Raw genomic sequence first — 19,144 nt, 5'->3', positions numbered from 1 at the left:
CATAGATTATATTTAAGTATTAAACACACCAAATTTAATTTGCATGTATTTCTCTGAATTTCAACAACCACATTACCTTACGACACTAGGGCCGCGGTGGTCTGGTCTTCGGGACCGGAGGGTTTCGGATTCGAGACATGATCCCACCGAAGAAGCGTCGTGTAAACGGGTCTGGTGCACGTTAAATCCGTCGGGTCCCAACATCTTCCCGCTGGTATGGTGTGGAAGTTTGTAGAAGGGTTGTCTGCTCAGATGTCGTCCTCGTCATCTGACCGCTATTCAAAATTACGAGATCAGGCCAAAAATAGCCCTAGTGTGACTTTAAAACGGGACGTTAATGATTAAACTGAACAAAATATGCGGATCCTTTGGCAGTTGCACAGGTGGTTCTCTCCTTCCCCTCCCCGTATCCTAATTGCTTTGATTGGTTTTTTTTTTTTAATAACTTTATCTTATAATTCAAACGAAGAAATAACTTTTAACTTAATATGTAAATATAAATTTTGTTTTCTCTTCTTAGATGTAATTTCAAGTTTCTTTAATATTACATTTTATGTCTGCGTTTCTTTATTAGAAGGATACAGAAAATTATCAAACTAATACTTATCTTACTAATATTTATTACTTACTCTTATATATTACTTATATATAAGAGTTATTAACTTATAACTCACTAAGTTATAATAAGAGTAAGTACTTACTTGATATCTATTATTATCTCTTACTATTATCTTACTAATATATATTAATTATCTTACTAATACTTTGTCAGTGATGCATATATCGTTAAACATAACTAAATTACTCAAATAAAAATATCGTTTCCTTGATTTAGCTATTATGTAGAAAAAAAAAGTGTTGTTTTATGGGGAAAGGCAACGACCAGCATTAATACTTGACATATATTTATTAATAAACGAGATATAAGTTAATACAGGGACAAAGCATTACTGAACTAGCATAAAAAGATATAAAAAGGTAAAGGAATGTGAGCAGCACGTCTGTCCGTCTGCCCGTCGCACTCTCATCTGCCAATTTAGCTGTGAAATCATCATGTGATCAATGACGCAACATGACACTGTACAGAATATGAGAACTGTGAGCAGCTCCCACATCGGCCACCATTCCGGTGACCTAGCCTGAAGGTAAACAGTACATTGAAATAAATATATTATATGACAAACAGTAAATCGAGAAAAAAATAATAAGATGCAAAATTGAAATATTTACAAGATAAAACAAAAAAGTCATACCATCCATGAGAGTATAAGTATATAGCATTCGAATAGTGTTGAATAGAAACATCGAATAACTAACTAAAAATAAAAATAATGTTATTCTTGATCATATAAAAACATAATGATAGAAAATAATTAGAGGCAGGGGAAATCAATCTTCTGTCGTTCAAATACACACACACACACACACACACACACACACACACACACACACAGCGGCACAGCCGTTTGTCAAGTTCATTAAATTCGTTATGTTAAATTATTACGTGATTTTTGTAATATGAGCCATCTCTAAGCATTAATCTCAACCGGGCTTTCCCCTAGGGATTATTTTGAACACTGTTCCGAATACTTTAAAGTTGTCCATTTCAGTGAGGAATGGTATACGGTTGACAGGGCTCAGATGCCAATGGAAATATATGAAAACTCCACAGAATTCCTAATCCCTATATCTCGGTTACTTCTCTGAAAAAATCATAGTATATATATATATATATATATATATATATATATATATATATATATATATATATATATATTCTTGAAAATCTGCATGGGGCTGTGGTTAGGATTTTCAATAAAATGTTTAAAGTTTTTGAAAATCAGAGACTATAAGGACTGATAAAAAAAAAAAATTGAACATTAATTTTTATTCACTTTTAAAAAATTTCATCGTAAGTTGTGATCTCAGACTAATATTGTGCAAATTAATAAAAAAAATTATCAAAAAATAGAGCATATATATTTAACATACGTTAAACAGAATAATTCTTCATTATTATTATATTTGATAAGCCTTCTTTCCTTAAACATGTATAATAATTATATAACATAATTAGTAATATTTCCAATAAATTTTTAGATTGGAAATAAATTATGTTAATTTATTGTTTTTAATTATATAATCATGTGTTTTTGAGTGAATGAGTTCTCTGTTGCTGCCTGGAAATCAAAATTTTCAGAACTAGTGCACCATTATTTCAGAGCATTGAATATGAAAAATCAAGAGTGAATTACAGATTTAAAAAAAAAAAAAAAGACATGATTTAAAAGTCATATAAGTTCTGTTTGAAATCTGATATCAAATCACATATTATAAATAAAAAAAATCTTAATAATAGAAAAAATCTATTATGCCCTGCAATGAAATTAAACCATATTACATATCCCAGAGAATAAAATTCATATTGCATTAAAATAAAAGAAGATCTAAGTTTTCATTTAAATTATATATTACCATCAGAAAATACACAGATGCCTGAGATCAATACAAAGAAACATTAGATTTGCTATTATGTAAAAGTGAAGTGTGCATTTTTGTTACTGGGATTGATAAAACAACCTGCAGAAATAAAATTATGAAACTAATTGAATCCAATTTAAATGACACAAGAAATAATTTAGAACAAAGAAAATTCTAATTCTTATAAAACTTTAATAATTACTTCGAAAATTTGGTTGGAATATGTATTAGGGATAAAGAAAAGAAACAAAGTAGTGGTAAAGATTCTGTCCAGAAAATATGCTAGATGATAAAAAAATTTATAATACCCTTGATCTCAAATTTTTAAATGAAACTCAAAAGAAGTCAGAGGAAAACATGATTGGTTTTCTAGGATATTTTCCATCTACCAGAGAGTCAAACTCATTTTTTGAAAGAGCACTTAAAAGAAAGAGAATATATTAAAAATTAACTATACTTCGAGTGAAAGATTCTATCACAAAAAATAAATTTAAAAAAAAAAGTAAAAAAGGCATTTAATTGAAAATTGGCCCTTGTCATAAAATATGAAGATTCGAGACAAAATTGACAAATTTGGAGAGGAAGTACAATTTAAAGCTTATGTAAATTCTGCCTGATCTATGAAATCAAATCATATAACAAATAAAAGAAATGTATGATTAACATCAAGAACTCTTTAAAAATAGTAAACCAAAATAACCCTTAATAATAGTATGGGTATCTCATGCATGGGAGTGAAATGAATCAGATTGTTCATGATACAAACAATTATGTGCAAATAATTTTTCAAATTCCAGTAAATAAAGCACTTATGTGTAAATTTAAAGCTACATCCTCCTCAATGTTCAAAAAACGGAAACATTATGTGCTTGACAGCCATTCAGAGTGAAATTACTAATAATTCAGATGAAAATTATATATGTTTCTTAGTGTATGAAGTTTATACTGTGTTAAAGTATAGGTGGATCTAAGTTTCAATAAAAACTATACATAAAACATTCACAAGCTACGCAACAAATGAATTAGCTTGATAGAATGACTCATTGAACTTATATAGAAGTATCATATGTAATATTTTTGTTCTTGTTTGTCCTGATAAAAGAGCCTGCATAAAAATGAAGCACAAAAATTCGACTTACATCTAATTTTAATATAACTCAAGAAATAATATAGGCAGAAAAAAAATTCAAATGACAAATTAAGAGAGGCAGTAAGAATCAAAATTCACATAAATTTTATTTGATCTTTGACATTAAATCACATGTAACAAATAGAATAAATTTATGATTTTAGCGAAAACATTTTACAAAAGAGTCATGAAAAATTACCAAATTTTCTTAATATGAATATATCAAGTGCTGGAGTGAAATTAATAGGATAGTTCATAATATAAACAATCAAGTGCAAATCATGTTTTCATATTTCCTACACACAAAACAACTTTTTGTAAATATAAATGCTAAAACATAAATTGATTCAAGGATTGGAAAGTGAATATATAGGTTTAAAGGCCATTATACAGGCATAAAAAATAAGAATTCAGATGAACCACGCATATATCTTTCAGAGTATAAATTTAGATTGCATTCAAATGAAAATAAATCTATGTTTCAGTAAGAACTATAACACCTGACAAAAGCTTGGGCTTGATACAAGGTCATATCAGATTTGAAATTACATAGAAATGTGAAGTGCACAAACTATTTTTATTAGGTATTATTAAACAACCTGTAATATATACAAGAAAATTAAACTCAAGTCTAATCTTAATATGACATAAGAACTAAGGAAATAGCAAGAAAATGTTTAGATATTTTGCATCATTACAAACTTTTTATTTCAAAGTTTTATTTTATTCTTTTTATTCAAAGCAAAGTAATGACAAACATTTTGTCTACAAGAGATTTCAGGTGCGGAAAAATCTTGGTCATGTAAAGTCAAAATGTTTATAGATTTATTTATTTTTTTGAATGAGACATATAACTTCATCATTTGAAGTTTTGAGCCCCTCTACTCTAATTCCTTTATCTTCAGCTGAGAAAACTTCCAAGAATTTTAACCACTGGCCAAAGTAATCTCTTAGAAGAATCACATTCACTAAAGACAATATCTTTCGACTAATATCTTCAACTATGTAACAATTTCCCTTTGTACACGGTTGCAACCAAACTCTCAATTATTCATGACAAAATCTGTTTCGACTTAGATTTTAACGATGTTTCTAATGCCTTCTAACAACAATATCATCAAGTTTATCCAAATCCAATACTCCCAACATGGAAATGTAAAAACATTGAAGGAGTGAGAGGAATGACATCATTAGGATCTTCATATATGCAAGAGATCTTGAGTTGATGACTGCTTTGCAATCACATGAGATAATGACGATGTTTTCATAATCTAAACAGGCATTCCTCAAAATTCTAGAAGTTTCAGTTTCATTTGTACCACTCGCTTCCAAAAGCCACTCCACCAAAGGGCATGAGGGGGTGAGAGGGAAGAATTTTCACCTTATTCTTTCGACAGAAGTTCTTTTATCGATAGCATTCTAATCAAAATTTCATTGAAGATTTTCGGCTCATAATCACCCAAGTGTTTGGTCTAAATTTCTTAAAAATCAATAAAAACGGTTATTGATCATGTTTTCACTTTTACAAGTAGCATGGTTTTACCATGCAGCTTTTCCGAGAAAGAAATATAAAATAACTCTTTCTGAAAGATTTATGTCTTTCAATGCAGATGTGTGTTCATTTTCAGAGTTATGGTTCATGGTATGTATGCAATCTTATAATGGAATTATTACAAAATCAAAAAATGCTGAATTGCACTTTTCTATCTCAAAAGGAGTATATATATATAATTCTTATATATAATTTATTCTAATATATAATTCATATATATGTATATAATTCTTTATCTGAAAGTTAACAAAAGAATTCTGGACCACGAAAGAGACTAAGATTACGAGTACTTGACAAATGAGATTATGAACACTTAATGAGTCTTGGAACACCGCTCAGGGACACATAAAATGGTATAAGAAAATGAGAACAGACAGTTTTATTTGCAAACTTGTGGATGAAGAAATATATCAGGTACAATAAATCAATTTGTGCTTGAATAAAATACAGAAATACAACAACATTAAAATTATATAGAATTCTTTAATATTTAAAACACATATTCTTCAGAACTTTAAAATGGTTGAAACAACACAAAACACACAATACATATATTTCAAGATATAAACATAAAACAATCAAGATGCTGTGGAAACATTATTAACTTAGAAATTATTGTACTGAAACTTCTTATGAGTACTGTAAAAATATTTAATAAATTTCAAAAAATAATGCAATTTTCAATTTAAAACAATATTTTGAATTTAATACTATGAATGGTAAAAAAAAAAAAAAAAAAAAAAAAAACCGCTGTACACTACTTTCCACTTTTGATGTAAATAACAAATAGTAGAGACAGATGATTCAGTATTAACTGGCATTAAATACGTAATTATGGGCCAATCAATTTTCCAGAAGTCTGTTTCTAAGTGAAAGTAAAATACAGTATGCTACAAAATGATGCTACAGTCGATTTGTACAGATCAAGCTGGAAATTCTTTCCAATTACACATATTTTTTATTACATGCATTGGGAATCAATGTTCTGATCGAGTATCATTAGACAAGTGTTGTCCGTTTTCAAATTAAAAAGCACTCTTGATAGCAAGAGGATTTCTGGAATGGATTCATTGAGAGCATCTACCTGAACATTGACATCATGTTAGGTAGCATGAAGCAAAAGAAGATCACTGGATTCCTTTGTTGGATTCGTGGAGAATGGCAGATGTTTTGACGATAATTCCTGCATCGGATGGTTTTTCTGAAGACAGGAGCTGATTGTCCTTCTTTAGATTGGAGAGAAGGAACAAACTCAAAACCATCCTGGTGGAGGGAAAAAGGCGTTAAGGGTTCTGATTTTCCAAATTATCATCTCAGGACGAGAAGAAGCAACACAAATAAAAATATTTCCAGGGCAGGAAAATTACAATAAGGTAACACCATCTGTAGTATCAAAAGAAAAGATAGTAGAGTTAATGTAACTGCTACAATGTATATTTGTGAAATAAGTATTGGGAGGAAGAATTGTTAAATATCAATGCTTTCTCCTTAACTCAATCTACCCCCTCCCCAAGTGTATAAATGCCTTTCAGGTTTTTCAATATTTGCTGCGTAAATCTCCAACAACATCACAAATTATTGTGGTCGATTATAAAATGAAATGAAATAAATGAAAAAAAAATTGAAATAAACTGAAACGGAAAAATAACGGTACAGATTTGTTTGGAAGACATTTCAGGCAACGAAAAATCTAGAATAAAAGTTGTTTTAACTTAAAAATTTTAATTGAATCTGGTAAGGAATCCATCTATAAAAATAAAAAGATTACTTTTGCAAGATATGCTCCATTCAACAAAATTAAAAAGAAGTTTTAAACAAAAATATAGTGTAAAGAAACTATACACTGAATAATAAATCATACAAAAAAAACCTTTAATAACAAAATTATGAAACCCTGTTTCAAAGCATAGAAAATGAAAACTCGAGACAGAATTTCAAAGGGTTAAAAAGGAAGTTTAATTTAAAATTCATCTAAATTACTTCTGATCTTTGGTATCAAATCAAAAGCATCAAATTTCAGATTAAATGAAATAATCTTTAAAGCAAGTAAGAGAAACAAAAATATACAAACCATACTGTTGAGTCTAGGTTTCTGCACATATTTCATCTCAGTAAAGAACAATAAATTATTCTTGATCCCTATAAAGGGAAACAGAAATAATGCATAAGAAGTTTTTACAGTGTTTCCACAGGAAAAGAAATTTTTTATATTTAAAAATAATCATTAAAAAATGAAATTGGAAAAAATATATCAATTGCATTTTTAAAGTTTTCTAAACTAAGATAAAATTTCTATATGTTTCAGAGTCAGATAAGATTTATATTGCAAAACAATATATATATGAATAAGATATTTCCAACAGTAAATAAAGTTCATTTAATAGCATTTAATATGCATGTATTGGCTTCACATTAAAACAGTTTCAAAACAAAAAATCAGAGCATCATAAGCAAGAAGTATTTTCCTAGTGTCTAATGAATTAAATTTCAGAAAAATAAATTATGAAAATGAGAAAAAATTCCAGAGATTATATCATGTGCGCATTATTGAAAATTATAAAAGACTTCCTTTTTTATTTTAGTTAAAAAGTTTAAGTGAATGGAATATTTAGAAGGCACTGCTGGTCGCAAGATGTTATTTTCAGGGTAGGAAAAATAAATAAATGACACAGTAAAAAATAAATAAATAATGGTATAGCATTAAAGGTGAACAACAACATTTTGACACCATCTCTTTTGTCTTCTATAAGATTTTATACCATAAAAAACTCTTGAAATTAAACAGAATTAATTAAAGAAAGTGAAAACAAAAGCAATCAAAGAATATACCTGAATCAAGAGTATAAAATAAAAAATTTCAAGGCAAATATAACAGGTAAAAACGGAAGTCACATTTAAAAATTATTTATCATTTTTTCTGATAGTTGGCATATGATCATATTTTGAAATAAAATAAAAGGGCCAAGAATAGAAACCCTTTGAGGAAAAAAAAAAAAAAAAAAAAAAAGGCCTTTCCAAAAAACCCATTCAAATGTTCATGATATAAATGAAATTAATAACTATTTACAAATCATACTTATTTTATGTAAACATAATTTCATATTTGTCTTGCAAGATATTAAATAAAATCTTTCTTCCTCAGCTTTCAATAAAGAAAGAAAATCACATAATTAATTATTTGATGGAACTATGAAATTGGTCTGAATTTTAGTGCAACAATGTAATAACCTATTGCTGAAAATTAGGCAAAAAATATTTTTACAAAATTGACAAAATCCAGGAAAAATTTGCACAATTATTAAAATGGTGTTGTTAAACAGTTGTTTTTGAACAAAAAAAAGTTTAGAGAAGTATTAAAATCATTATATGTTGTAATACTTTCAAGAAAAACATATCTAAGTCTAATAAGGGGAAAAAATTATTAATTAGTTGAAAGCTTAAAAATAATATGTACAAAAAGATAATTTTGAATTGGATACTAAAACCGGATTAGAATTTTAAAACTTGATATTCTTTTTTAAAATCTTTACTATTTTAGTAATAAAATAGAAAATTCCAAATAACATTTTATAATACAAAAATCATACCAAAAATGCAAAAAACAATTTTGTGTTAAAATTGCAAAATTGAAATAAAATTTCGAGGTGAAGGTAAACATTATTTTTGACAATAGCAAAGTAATTGTGCAAAACACCATACTGACAGATTTACTATTTCAAATGGTGTAGTGGAAATAATGGTAGTGGAAAACATCTCATCAGATACACAATGTTCTATAAAAAATTAAAACCATAAATATGTCATTATTAAACTAAAAAGTTAAAACAATTAATTAGGTTGAAAATGTATTCAAATGTGAACTTAAAATTAACTAGTAAATTAAATTAATAAATAAAAACTTAAAATTAGCCTTTTTCTTTATTTTTATTTCTCTCATTATATACTGAGCCAATAAATTTCATATTGTCTACATATTATAAAAGACCTTTTTATAATTTAAAAATAATATAGTTATAATTTTAATAAATATTACCTTCTTAGAAATTATTTAAAATTGTAATAATTAGCATTATTGTCTACATTCATGCTATAAAAATACAATAAATATCTTCTTTAAATGCCAAAATATTATAAATACATGAAATCATATTTGCTATAAAACTACTGCAAGTAAATGTGTGTGTTAGAAGCTATAATTTCCACCGTATTTGAGAAATTTAAAAAAAATTAAAAAATTATTCATTTTTTATTTAATGTTTACACTCATGTATGTTTCAAAGATTTCAGATACATATTTTTTTGTTTGTATTTTATCAGTGCTTTAGAATTAAGACCAAATTTTAAAAATAAAACAAGAGTAAACTGTAATAACATCAAACATTATTATCTGCGAATCTCCTTTGGACATTTTTTTTCTTTCAAAAGTGTATTTTCTTACTTATCAAGGATGAAACTAAAATTTTTATTTTTGTTCGTTTTTAAGAATTATTGGTAATTTATTTTTTAATACCAATAATGATCATGAAAACTTCAATGAATGGGAAATTATTTCAGCAACAAAAATCTTGAAAATGCAAAATTATTAAAGTAAAATGAGGCATGCTTTTATTTGTTTTTTTAAAACTGATCAACAATATTTCTACAAACCTTGTAGATATAGTGCAATATTAAATAAGGTGTTTATAGCTCGAAAAACTGAAAGGAACTCAATGGAAAGGCTGAAAAATTCACTATTAATATTAATCATTTTGGAACATGAAATTTAAAACAACTCTTATTTCAAAATATCAGCAATAATACAGAATGCAATTTGTAAAAAACAATTTCTTTCCGCATTGTGTATTTAATTCTTCAAAAAACTAATTCAGTAAAGATGATCGCAAAGTATATTTTAAAACAATTCCATCATCTTTTGCTTCTTCAATATATATAATCTTTATATTAGCAGTTAATGTACATAATGAGGGAAGAAAAAATACTCTGGGGATATTTTAAAGGGGAAAAAAAATTACTGCTATTGTTTGCCCATATGATCATTTTATTCATTCTCATTAAAAAATTATTACATAATTATAGATTATAATTATCAAATTAGTTTCTGAATCAAAATTAATATTTTAGATTTAATTTCATTATTAATGCATAAACAGCAAGATATTTTCATTTCTTTACAATTTGGATGTTTTTAACAAATAAGGTAATAAATAAAATTATCTGTACTTTTCATGCATATGTAGACATTTCTCGATATGTTTTCACAATTTTTCAATTATTTTCACATAAGTTTCTCCAAAATTGAAACTGGATGCCTCAAATTTTACTTTATTTCTAAATTTTAGACAATAACTGATTTTAATTAAGTTACCATATTTTTCTAAAATGTACTAATTGCGAAGAGTTGAGAAAAGAACAGTAACTATCACAATTTTTAACTTAATATCTAATTAGGGTTTTTTGGTAAAACAATAAATTTAGAAAAATTGATTTGTAAATTAATAAGGTATCAGAAAATAAAAATGAGCAATAAGACTTCAAAAAATATTTGAATAATCAGTGTCATTAAAAATAAATAATTTTTTAATTGATTAACAAATATTTTAATTAATAATTGATTCAATTTTTTAATTGATTATGAAATATTTTAATTAACATAAAGCCTTATCTGTATAAAAATGCACAGCTAATGATGCAATAATATAAAATGCAATATAATTATTCTATAATATGAAATGCACAGCTTAGATTATTTAAAGATTTTTTTTTTCCTCATATCATAAATCATAAAATTTTAGCAAATATATATACAGAACTCTTTCAAAAATGTAGAAGAGTCATTGCATATGCATATAAGACAAAATAGTATTTCCTCGAATTTAAATTCGAAAAAATGCAGCGAACCCCGTTATTCATTGCATATGAAATCTGCTCTGCTTTGCCTGTTCCTAATTATGGCTTTGGAACTCAATACCAAACCCTACTCTAGTATAAATTTTCTAGAAATCGTTGATTTTAGTTTCGTGCTGCCCTGTTATCTTCTTGCCCATTGGTACAATACTTATCGTACTTCAGATTTCATCAAAAGATGGCGCCACGATGTCTAAACAAGGGCATCTTAATAAATACATACAAAAATTCCCCAAGAAAATTCCGAGTAATATATTTCACTTCTTTTCCCACAATAAAATTTAATTTAAGGATTTTTAATTTTTTCTTTCACAATTTTCCCTCAAATCAACTTCTATAATTTAATAAGATATTTTTATGAGCTTTTCAAACTTCACAATTATTTCTCTCGGATGGCTTCATTTCACTTCAGAAAGAAGGTGCTGATTTAAGAAAAGCTATTGTTCAAGTGCAGTAAAATATTTCGACTGAAATGTAAGTATCCAATGTATTAGTTATAATAATTAGTGAACTAACACAAAGTTTAGACATATTAGAAGTGTTTATAGAGTGAAGCGCTTCGAAATTCGTAATATATATTACAAACTCTCAAATCGCTTTTTCAGTTGTATGAAAACATTCATAGACAGTTTTTTCTATAACACACTAAAAATTCATAACTGATTAAACTATTTATTAATACTTCTGAATGATATATATGATTTCTCAAAAAACTAAGTGATAACTTTTTACTTATTATTTATTTTTCTTATTACAGATATGAACCCAATGTTGTAAAGGCGTCCGCTTCTACCGGATATCTGGTGGACTTGGAAAGTACAGTGCTATAGGTAAGAATAGCGGTTTCATATCTTTCCCAGTATTATTTCGCTTACATAAGTCATTATTTTAGTTTTAAAAAATAATCTGTCCAAAATAAGTTTAAGTATGGCATTTTTTAAAAATGCATCTGCACTTCAAGAATTAATTTTCCTAATTAAATATTAATATGAAAAAGAATTTCATCATTAGAAAAATTATGAATTTTATTAATATAAATTTTTTTAAATATAAAAGATATTACATATAATTTTTTACATATAAAAGACATTTAAAATAATTTCTTTTAATATAAAAGACATTTAAATATGCATTAAAATAATTTTTGTGGTAAAATGACAAGAAGTTTTTTTAAATAAAAATTTAAAAGATTGAATTTGATGCTGCCCCCCCCCCCAACCATCCAATAAAAATAAACACTTTGAATCTTAAGGCTGAACACAGGGATGCTAAAAATTGAGTTATTTAAATTATTATTCTGAGTTAAAATTGACCCTGTCACCATCTTGCTGCATAAGGGGAAAAAAAAAAAAAATCATCTTGAAAGACTCTGTTTTCCCCTAATATTATTACTCATCCAAAGCAAGAAATTGTAGGTTTTAATTTACCATGGTTTAGAGTTAAAAGCATTTATTAATTATGACAGATTATAAAGTAATAATATAAAATATAGCATTAACAATTTTAAGTAATTTGATTATAACATTATCAGTTAAATGAGTAGTTAATTTTCCAGTATATTATTAAAGTAATTAACTATATTTTAATTAATAATGATTTTAGGGAAATCATTATAAACACATATTTTTACATTTTATAACTCACAGAATTTCTAAATTTTACTCCTTTATTTGGCAATTAGAGTAATCACACTTTTTAAATTAATCTACTTGCATATTATTACCCAGTATAGTCCTAATCAGAGATTTAACATTACTTATATATGGTAAGGGTCTGAAAGAAATTCCTTTCAAAACTTTTAGGATAAAAACCCTACTTAGGTACCATAAATTTAAAAATTTAACAAATTAAATGACCTAACAAAATTAATTATGGGTGGTTTTAAAGAAGACTACTATTTAAAGATTATCAGTAATTGCACTTTTTTTGCTCTGTCAATTTCTGTTATAATATCCAAGTTTTGATTTGGTTCTGGTTTTCAATATTAATAAGAATATAATATTTGAGTTATCAGGGTGGCCATCATTTCTGCTGTTTGATTTTTTCCAGGTTTTATGACCACTTTCCCTGACTTTTCTTAGATGTATTCAGAATAATATTACTTAATTTTATTTTCTCTGTTTATTGCAAAATATCTTATTAGCTGTATTTGAAAAATTGTCCTACTCTTTTGATTAAAATCAATGTAAAATAAAATGTAAATGCTCAGAAAATAAAATAACACAATTTTCAATTATTGAATTTCCGATAAGCAATTATGTAAACACTTCCCTTTTTTGCAAATATATTAACAAAATACTAGACGATGCATGTCGTTCTAGAGAGATTTTTAACCAACACATGTACATTGACAATGTGTTTAAAAATGAAATGAATTGTTTCAATCTAATGGGGTCTCTTCTATCCATAATGTTTATAAATATGCAAATCAGAACTGTCAATAATTCTATTAATTGAAAAAAATCATTTAAAAACACAAAATGAAAATATTGTATCAAAATAAAAGAAATTATTCAATAATGGCAAAATTGCATTAACTTTTAGTCCACCAACTGTAATAAGAAAATCACTTGCACAATTAGTGAATAGAATATTTAGTAAGAAAAAAAAATTGATCGGAATCAAATTTTTTCTTTATTGTATTAAAAGAAAAATATTTTAGAGGTATGAATTTTAAAAAAAATTTGTAGCATGAATGAGTTTTATAAATTTTTATGGCAATTGATTTCACATTCATCAAAACATGAAAAACATTGTCCTTCACTTAAAAAAATTTTTTGAGAAAATAACAGGAAAATGTGTACCTATAATGTATTAAATTAATTCTTTGTGTTTAATATTATTTTTAAATTATAGAGCATTTTGTTGAATTTATGGTGAATTTACACTCGAAATTAAAATATTTAAATGCAAAAATTAGGAATAACATTCATTCCATGTCGTTCATAACATATATCCATATGAAGAATTTAGTAAACCTGTATTAAAATGTTTAAAAATAAATAAAAACATTAAGAAAATTTGTTTAATAATGTCCAATATTTCATAATTCAATAGAAAAACTCCAATGCGGGAAAAAAATTAGTGGCACATTTATTTAGTTACAGTAAATTGTTTAGGGGATTATAATAATGGGTCAACATTTTATATTCAGTTTAAAATAATTTTGAAGGTTAAAACTCAAAATTCATACTTTTGCTTCCACTACATATGGCATGACTGACATCATGTTTGAAGGAAGAAAAGAGGGGGGGGGGGTAGACCATATATATATATATATATATATATATATATATATATATATATATATATATATATATATATATATATAAATGATAAAAGAGCCATAAAAACTTAAAATCATAACACTAATGGGAGTTGAGCCTTAGTTAGGCTGCTTTTTCTAATAGAAAGCAAAAACAAACCCATTTTTGCTAATTATGCCAATAACTTGATACCTTCAAAATGGAATATTATAGATTTATATATATGCAATAAATTAGATGTGGTGGTGGTATTTTTTTTCCCTATACCAAATATTAATTTGACTAATTCAACTATACCTAAATTGCTTTGGTAAATTCTAAACATGGCCTCTTTCGCAATTCACTAAATCTAAGTACAATGAATTATTATATCATCAGATTGCCATTGCAATACCATAAATAATGCATGAGAATAGAGTGAAGGAGTAAATTTTTTAGATATAATTTTTTTAGATAGAATATAAAAGAAAGGAAAAGTTTATTTGCATAAAATAACCAATACCATTTAAGTAAGAATCCATTATAAATTAGATGCACAAAATTTGTTCTTCAGAATTAAGGAAATTTCTTAAATACAGCACTGACAATACCACACAGATGAAATTTTGGTCTCTTGGAATTTTAAATGCAAATGTTCTGTTATCTGCAGCATGCACAGAAAAGTGGATGGCCACTGTTTTTCACTATCAGTAAATGATTTTTGTTGGTTACCAACAATGTTTCATTCTACTAATGAAAAATACCAGCAAATTGACAAATTTGAAAAGAATTACTGATATAAAATAATTGCCAGTTATAGAATAAACTTCCCCGACTTTTCCCGATTTATCAGAATTCCCAGTCAGCTGGCCACCCTGAATATCTCTCAGATTTTTCACATAAATCAAAAAGAAATTAATTCCCCACAAGTAAATTTCTTTTATATTTACACCTTGCACTCATTTTTTTTGTTTTTGTTTAACCACCTTTGTGAGAATTTTTTTAAATATATTAAACATTACGGGAAAAGGAAATGAAAAATGAATTTTAAAATACTTAGGTATTTTGAAATAAAAATATAAATAAATTAAGCTATTAACTTTTTCAAAATTAATTTTTTAAAAAATCAGAAAATGTAAGCAGTATAAATATACATTATAGCAGTATATTGCATTTCATGAGTTGCCACTGATCAAAGCAGTTTTAGCTAAAACTGATATCATGACCGAAGTTAATAAATTTTGAATACTAAAGAGCTGAGGAAATAAACAACTGTTTTGTTATTCAATTAATCTATATCATATGCTAATGACAATTAATTTACTTAAAACTATGATTGAACAGTTTTGCAATAAAAATACTGATTATGTGATATTTTTATATAAAAATTAAAACTGAATAAGAAATTAACAGGGTTTGTAAAATGCTTATACAAATTTATTTTCTGAAATTATAATAGTAAGATTTATGACAATTTCTTTATTTTAATTAGATATAAAATAATCTAATAAAATTGTTACTGAATTTTGCGTCTACAATATTAAAAGTTCAGTTATGAGTTTTTAATTGTAATTTTAAATTTACAAAAATGATTTCATGAATAAGCAGAATTTTGTTTTATATTATTTACTATTATTTTAAAATAATACATTCCGTTTAAAAGAATCATAATGTTAATAAAAGATACTGCACTAATAAGGAAAAATAATTTCTTTAAAATTTAAAAGTAAGTACTAATTATGGGAAAGCATGAGGTTCAAATAGCAAAATTTTAAATTGAAATGACAAAAATCCTTCTGATCTTTATAAGGATTTATAAATTCTGATATATTATTGTGGTTTCATAACTTTCTCCTACTGTTTTTAAACCTAAAAAGGCATTGATTTTTGCTCTGACCTTCAGTTTTTCTTATGATAAAAATTCTCTTTATGTTTATTTAGATAATTGGTTAAGGTTTTAAAATTTTTATTTTAAATTTTAAAAATAAATTTTAAAATACTTATATATTTATTAGTTTCCAGTTTTAAGTCTTTATCTCTGAAGGTTTTCATAGAGGCATAAAATACCTCAGCATTATTCAGAAATCGAACGTGATTGCACCGCATACAAAGAAGTATACCAAAATGTCTAGCCTTCTTTAAGTTTGCATCAATATTATAAGTAAGAACATAAAATTTCTTAGTGAAAGACTTAAGTAGTCTAAATTTATAAGAATAAATATTTGAATGTTTTAAATTATCTTAAATATTCTAGTTCATGTATTTCTATTTGATTTTTCTTTAAATTTCATCTTGCTAAAACATTTTTAGCATCTTACTTTCATGATTTTATCCAAAAACATGGCATCAAAACAAAATTGTAACAGACCGAGGTTGAGATAGAAACACTCTATGCAAATTGGAATTTTAATCTTTTAATTTATAGATGTTTGGAATTTCTCTTGATTTCAGTTGTTCTTCATAGTCTTGCTAGATTTGTTATAATTTTCATTTTATCCTTTAAAAATATTGCTTCGCAATAAAAATTAAATCAACATGCGACACTTAATTTAGCGAGATGTTTAAATGAAACTATGATGAATGAACCACAACTAGTCAAAACCTTTTTTAGTTGAAATTTTAATATATCAACAAAATGACATTATATTTAACATTAATCATTTATATTCATTGTAGTTAATTTTAGCATCTTTCATTTCCTTAAGTCTGTAGAAAACTAAATATAACAATGAAAAATCAAGGATTTTATACAATTTATATATAAAAACTCAAAACAATATCTATTTTCTTTTTTTTTTTTTATCATCTGTATTCCCCTGGTTAAAAATATGTATTGATATACTGTATGACTATAACATTCTGAAAGACCTTAACAGTTATATAAAATAGATCTTAGTCACTCTGATTTTATATGAAATTATATGTGCAAGCAAACATCAATATTATTATATCTAAGATCATAAATTAAGGTAATTCTGGAATATCAATATTATTTGTGCTAATGAAAAATGTGAACTAAAAACATATTTATAGATATAATGATGTAAAATTCAGTATTTAATATTTACTCCTTTTTTAAGTATAAGAGATTAACAAAAAGTAATGCAGACCTAATATTTACAGAAAAGTAGAATGCATATTAAAAAATGTGTTAGGCATCAAAACCTATATCATAAAATAAGAAGATGTACTTCTTAAAAGATAATAGTTTAAGTATTTCTGTTTTATTATATTTTAATAAATTTGAATAATAGTTTTTGTTCAGTTTGGATGCTGGCTGTTTAGTTATGAGAAAAATTAAATTTTTATTCATTAAATAGGCTCAAGGATTATAATAGATACAGATATTCAGAGATTAATGATTCATATATCTGGAAAAGGTAACTAATGGCATGAAATTATGATGAAAAATCATGGAGGAATTAATAAGGAATAAACCAGAAATATCAAATCTTTAGTCAAATTTCTAATAAATTTGGACATGAGAGAACATTTATTCTTAAAATATAAAGAGAAAAATTAATGGAAGCATAGTACAAAATTTTGTTTAGACGAGTATTAAAATAATTACTATACCTACAGTAGAAGGAAAATATGTTTCTATAATAATAATTCAAAAAGTGATTTAGAAAGTGAATATTAATTGTCATTTGACAAGAAGAATGCATTAAAATAGTAAATAAAGAGGGAAAAGGCTGCAATTGTTTAAAAAAATTTAGTCTCAAGATTTCTGTCATCATGTATTATAGAACAATGTGAGGAAATTAAAGTTTCTAGAACTTGTATGTAAAATTGACACATTCATTCTGAGCTGCTACCTGATCTCTCCATTCCCACTATGAATCATAGAGTTAGAAATCTGGTTACAAAATTGAACTATGTCTGCATTTTATGTATAAAAATATAATTTTTATTGCTGAAATCACTGATAAGATTGTTTAAAAGAACTTGAAACAATGAAGAAAACATTTAGGCTTAGAATTAAATTTTTTATTTCAGCAAGGTAAAGATCTAAACCTACAGCTAAAATTATTACATTTTTTTTGTTTGTTAAATATAATAACTTACCCTTGTTAAATATGAAATAGATTTGAATGTTATTCATGCAGGCCTTTAAGAAAGGAAGAATTTAGTTTACTCAGCTTTGGAAGACATCATATATATTTGAGCATAGCAAGACAATTTTTAAATGCATTGGCAGTTTAATAGGTTAATTCAAAAAAAAAAATTATAATAAAGCCTACATTTCTGAATGAACGAATTCTTCCATTTATATATATATATACAATAATAGAGAGGATATATTAAAATATTGGATGACATTTTGCTAACGATAAATCGTTAATAAATCTAGTCATGAAACTTTTAATTTCGATGAAAGAGGTATAACCAAAACATTGAAAGGTTGGAAGTTGTTGCATATTAATAAAGAAAGTCGTAATTTTCTGGAATGAAATTGTACTAAATAGTCGATTACTTATATTCATCACAATTAAGTCCACTTGATGCACACTGATACTTTTATTGAATAAAATAATCTAAGTTCAGGTTCTTATAAAACAAGAATTAATCAAAACACTGGCTTTCAAATTGCGGATTGTTTTCTTTTCCTGGTACACACGCAGTGAAGCGGAGTTAGAGAGAACCGAGAAAAATCAATCGCGAAATACTGTTAGGCTGGCGTACTAGTGAAGTATATTGCAAAATTATGATAAAATAATTTTAAAATTATTTAATGTTTGTTTAAATATTTTTCCTAATGTGATAATTTTATTTCATGTACATACATTTGTTTTGTAGTTTTAAGACATTTTTAGTTTTCTGATAGCTATA

The 19,144-nt window shown here is 25.9% G+C and overlaps 1 protein-coding gene across 5 annotated transcripts; it reads right to left on the bottom strand.

Annotated features, from left to right (window-relative positions):
- Positions 1-939: 939 nt before the first annotated feature.
- On the bottom strand, positions 940-18,929 carry LOC129961089 (uncharacterized). Of its 5 annotated transcripts, none has more exons than XR_008783762.1 (4): positions 11,061-11,198; positions 7,234-7,301; positions 1,254-1,316; positions 940-1,139 (listed from the first exon to the last, which is right to left on the bottom strand). XR_008783762.1 is itself a non-coding variant. In XM_056074911.1 (4 exons), the coding sequence occupies exons 1-4, from the start codon at positions 18,796-18,798 to the stop codon at positions 948-950; spliced, it is 333 nt and encodes a 110-aa protein (XP_055930886.1). In that variant the 5' UTR covers positions 18,799-18,929; the 3' UTR covers positions 940-947. The 5 variants fall into 5 exon arrangements, 1 of the variants encoding a protein (XP_055930886.1); XM_056074911.1 differs by lacking the exon at positions 11,061-11,198 and adding an exon at positions 18,789-18,929; XR_008783761.1 differs by lacking the exons at positions 940-1,139; positions 1,254-1,316 and adding an exon at positions 3,779-6,545 and having other exon boundaries at positions 10,973-11,198.
- Positions 18,930-19,144: the final 215 nt, after the last annotated feature.

Source organism: Argiope bruennichi, chromosome X2 (assembly GCF_947563725.1).
Source record: "Argiope bruennichi chromosome X2, qqArgBrue1.1, whole genome shotgun sequence".
Lineage (NCBI taxonomy): Eukaryota > Metazoa > Arthropoda > Arachnida > Araneae > Araneidae > Argiope > Argiope bruennichi.
This window is presented reverse-complemented; position numbering and strand designations above follow the sequence as displayed.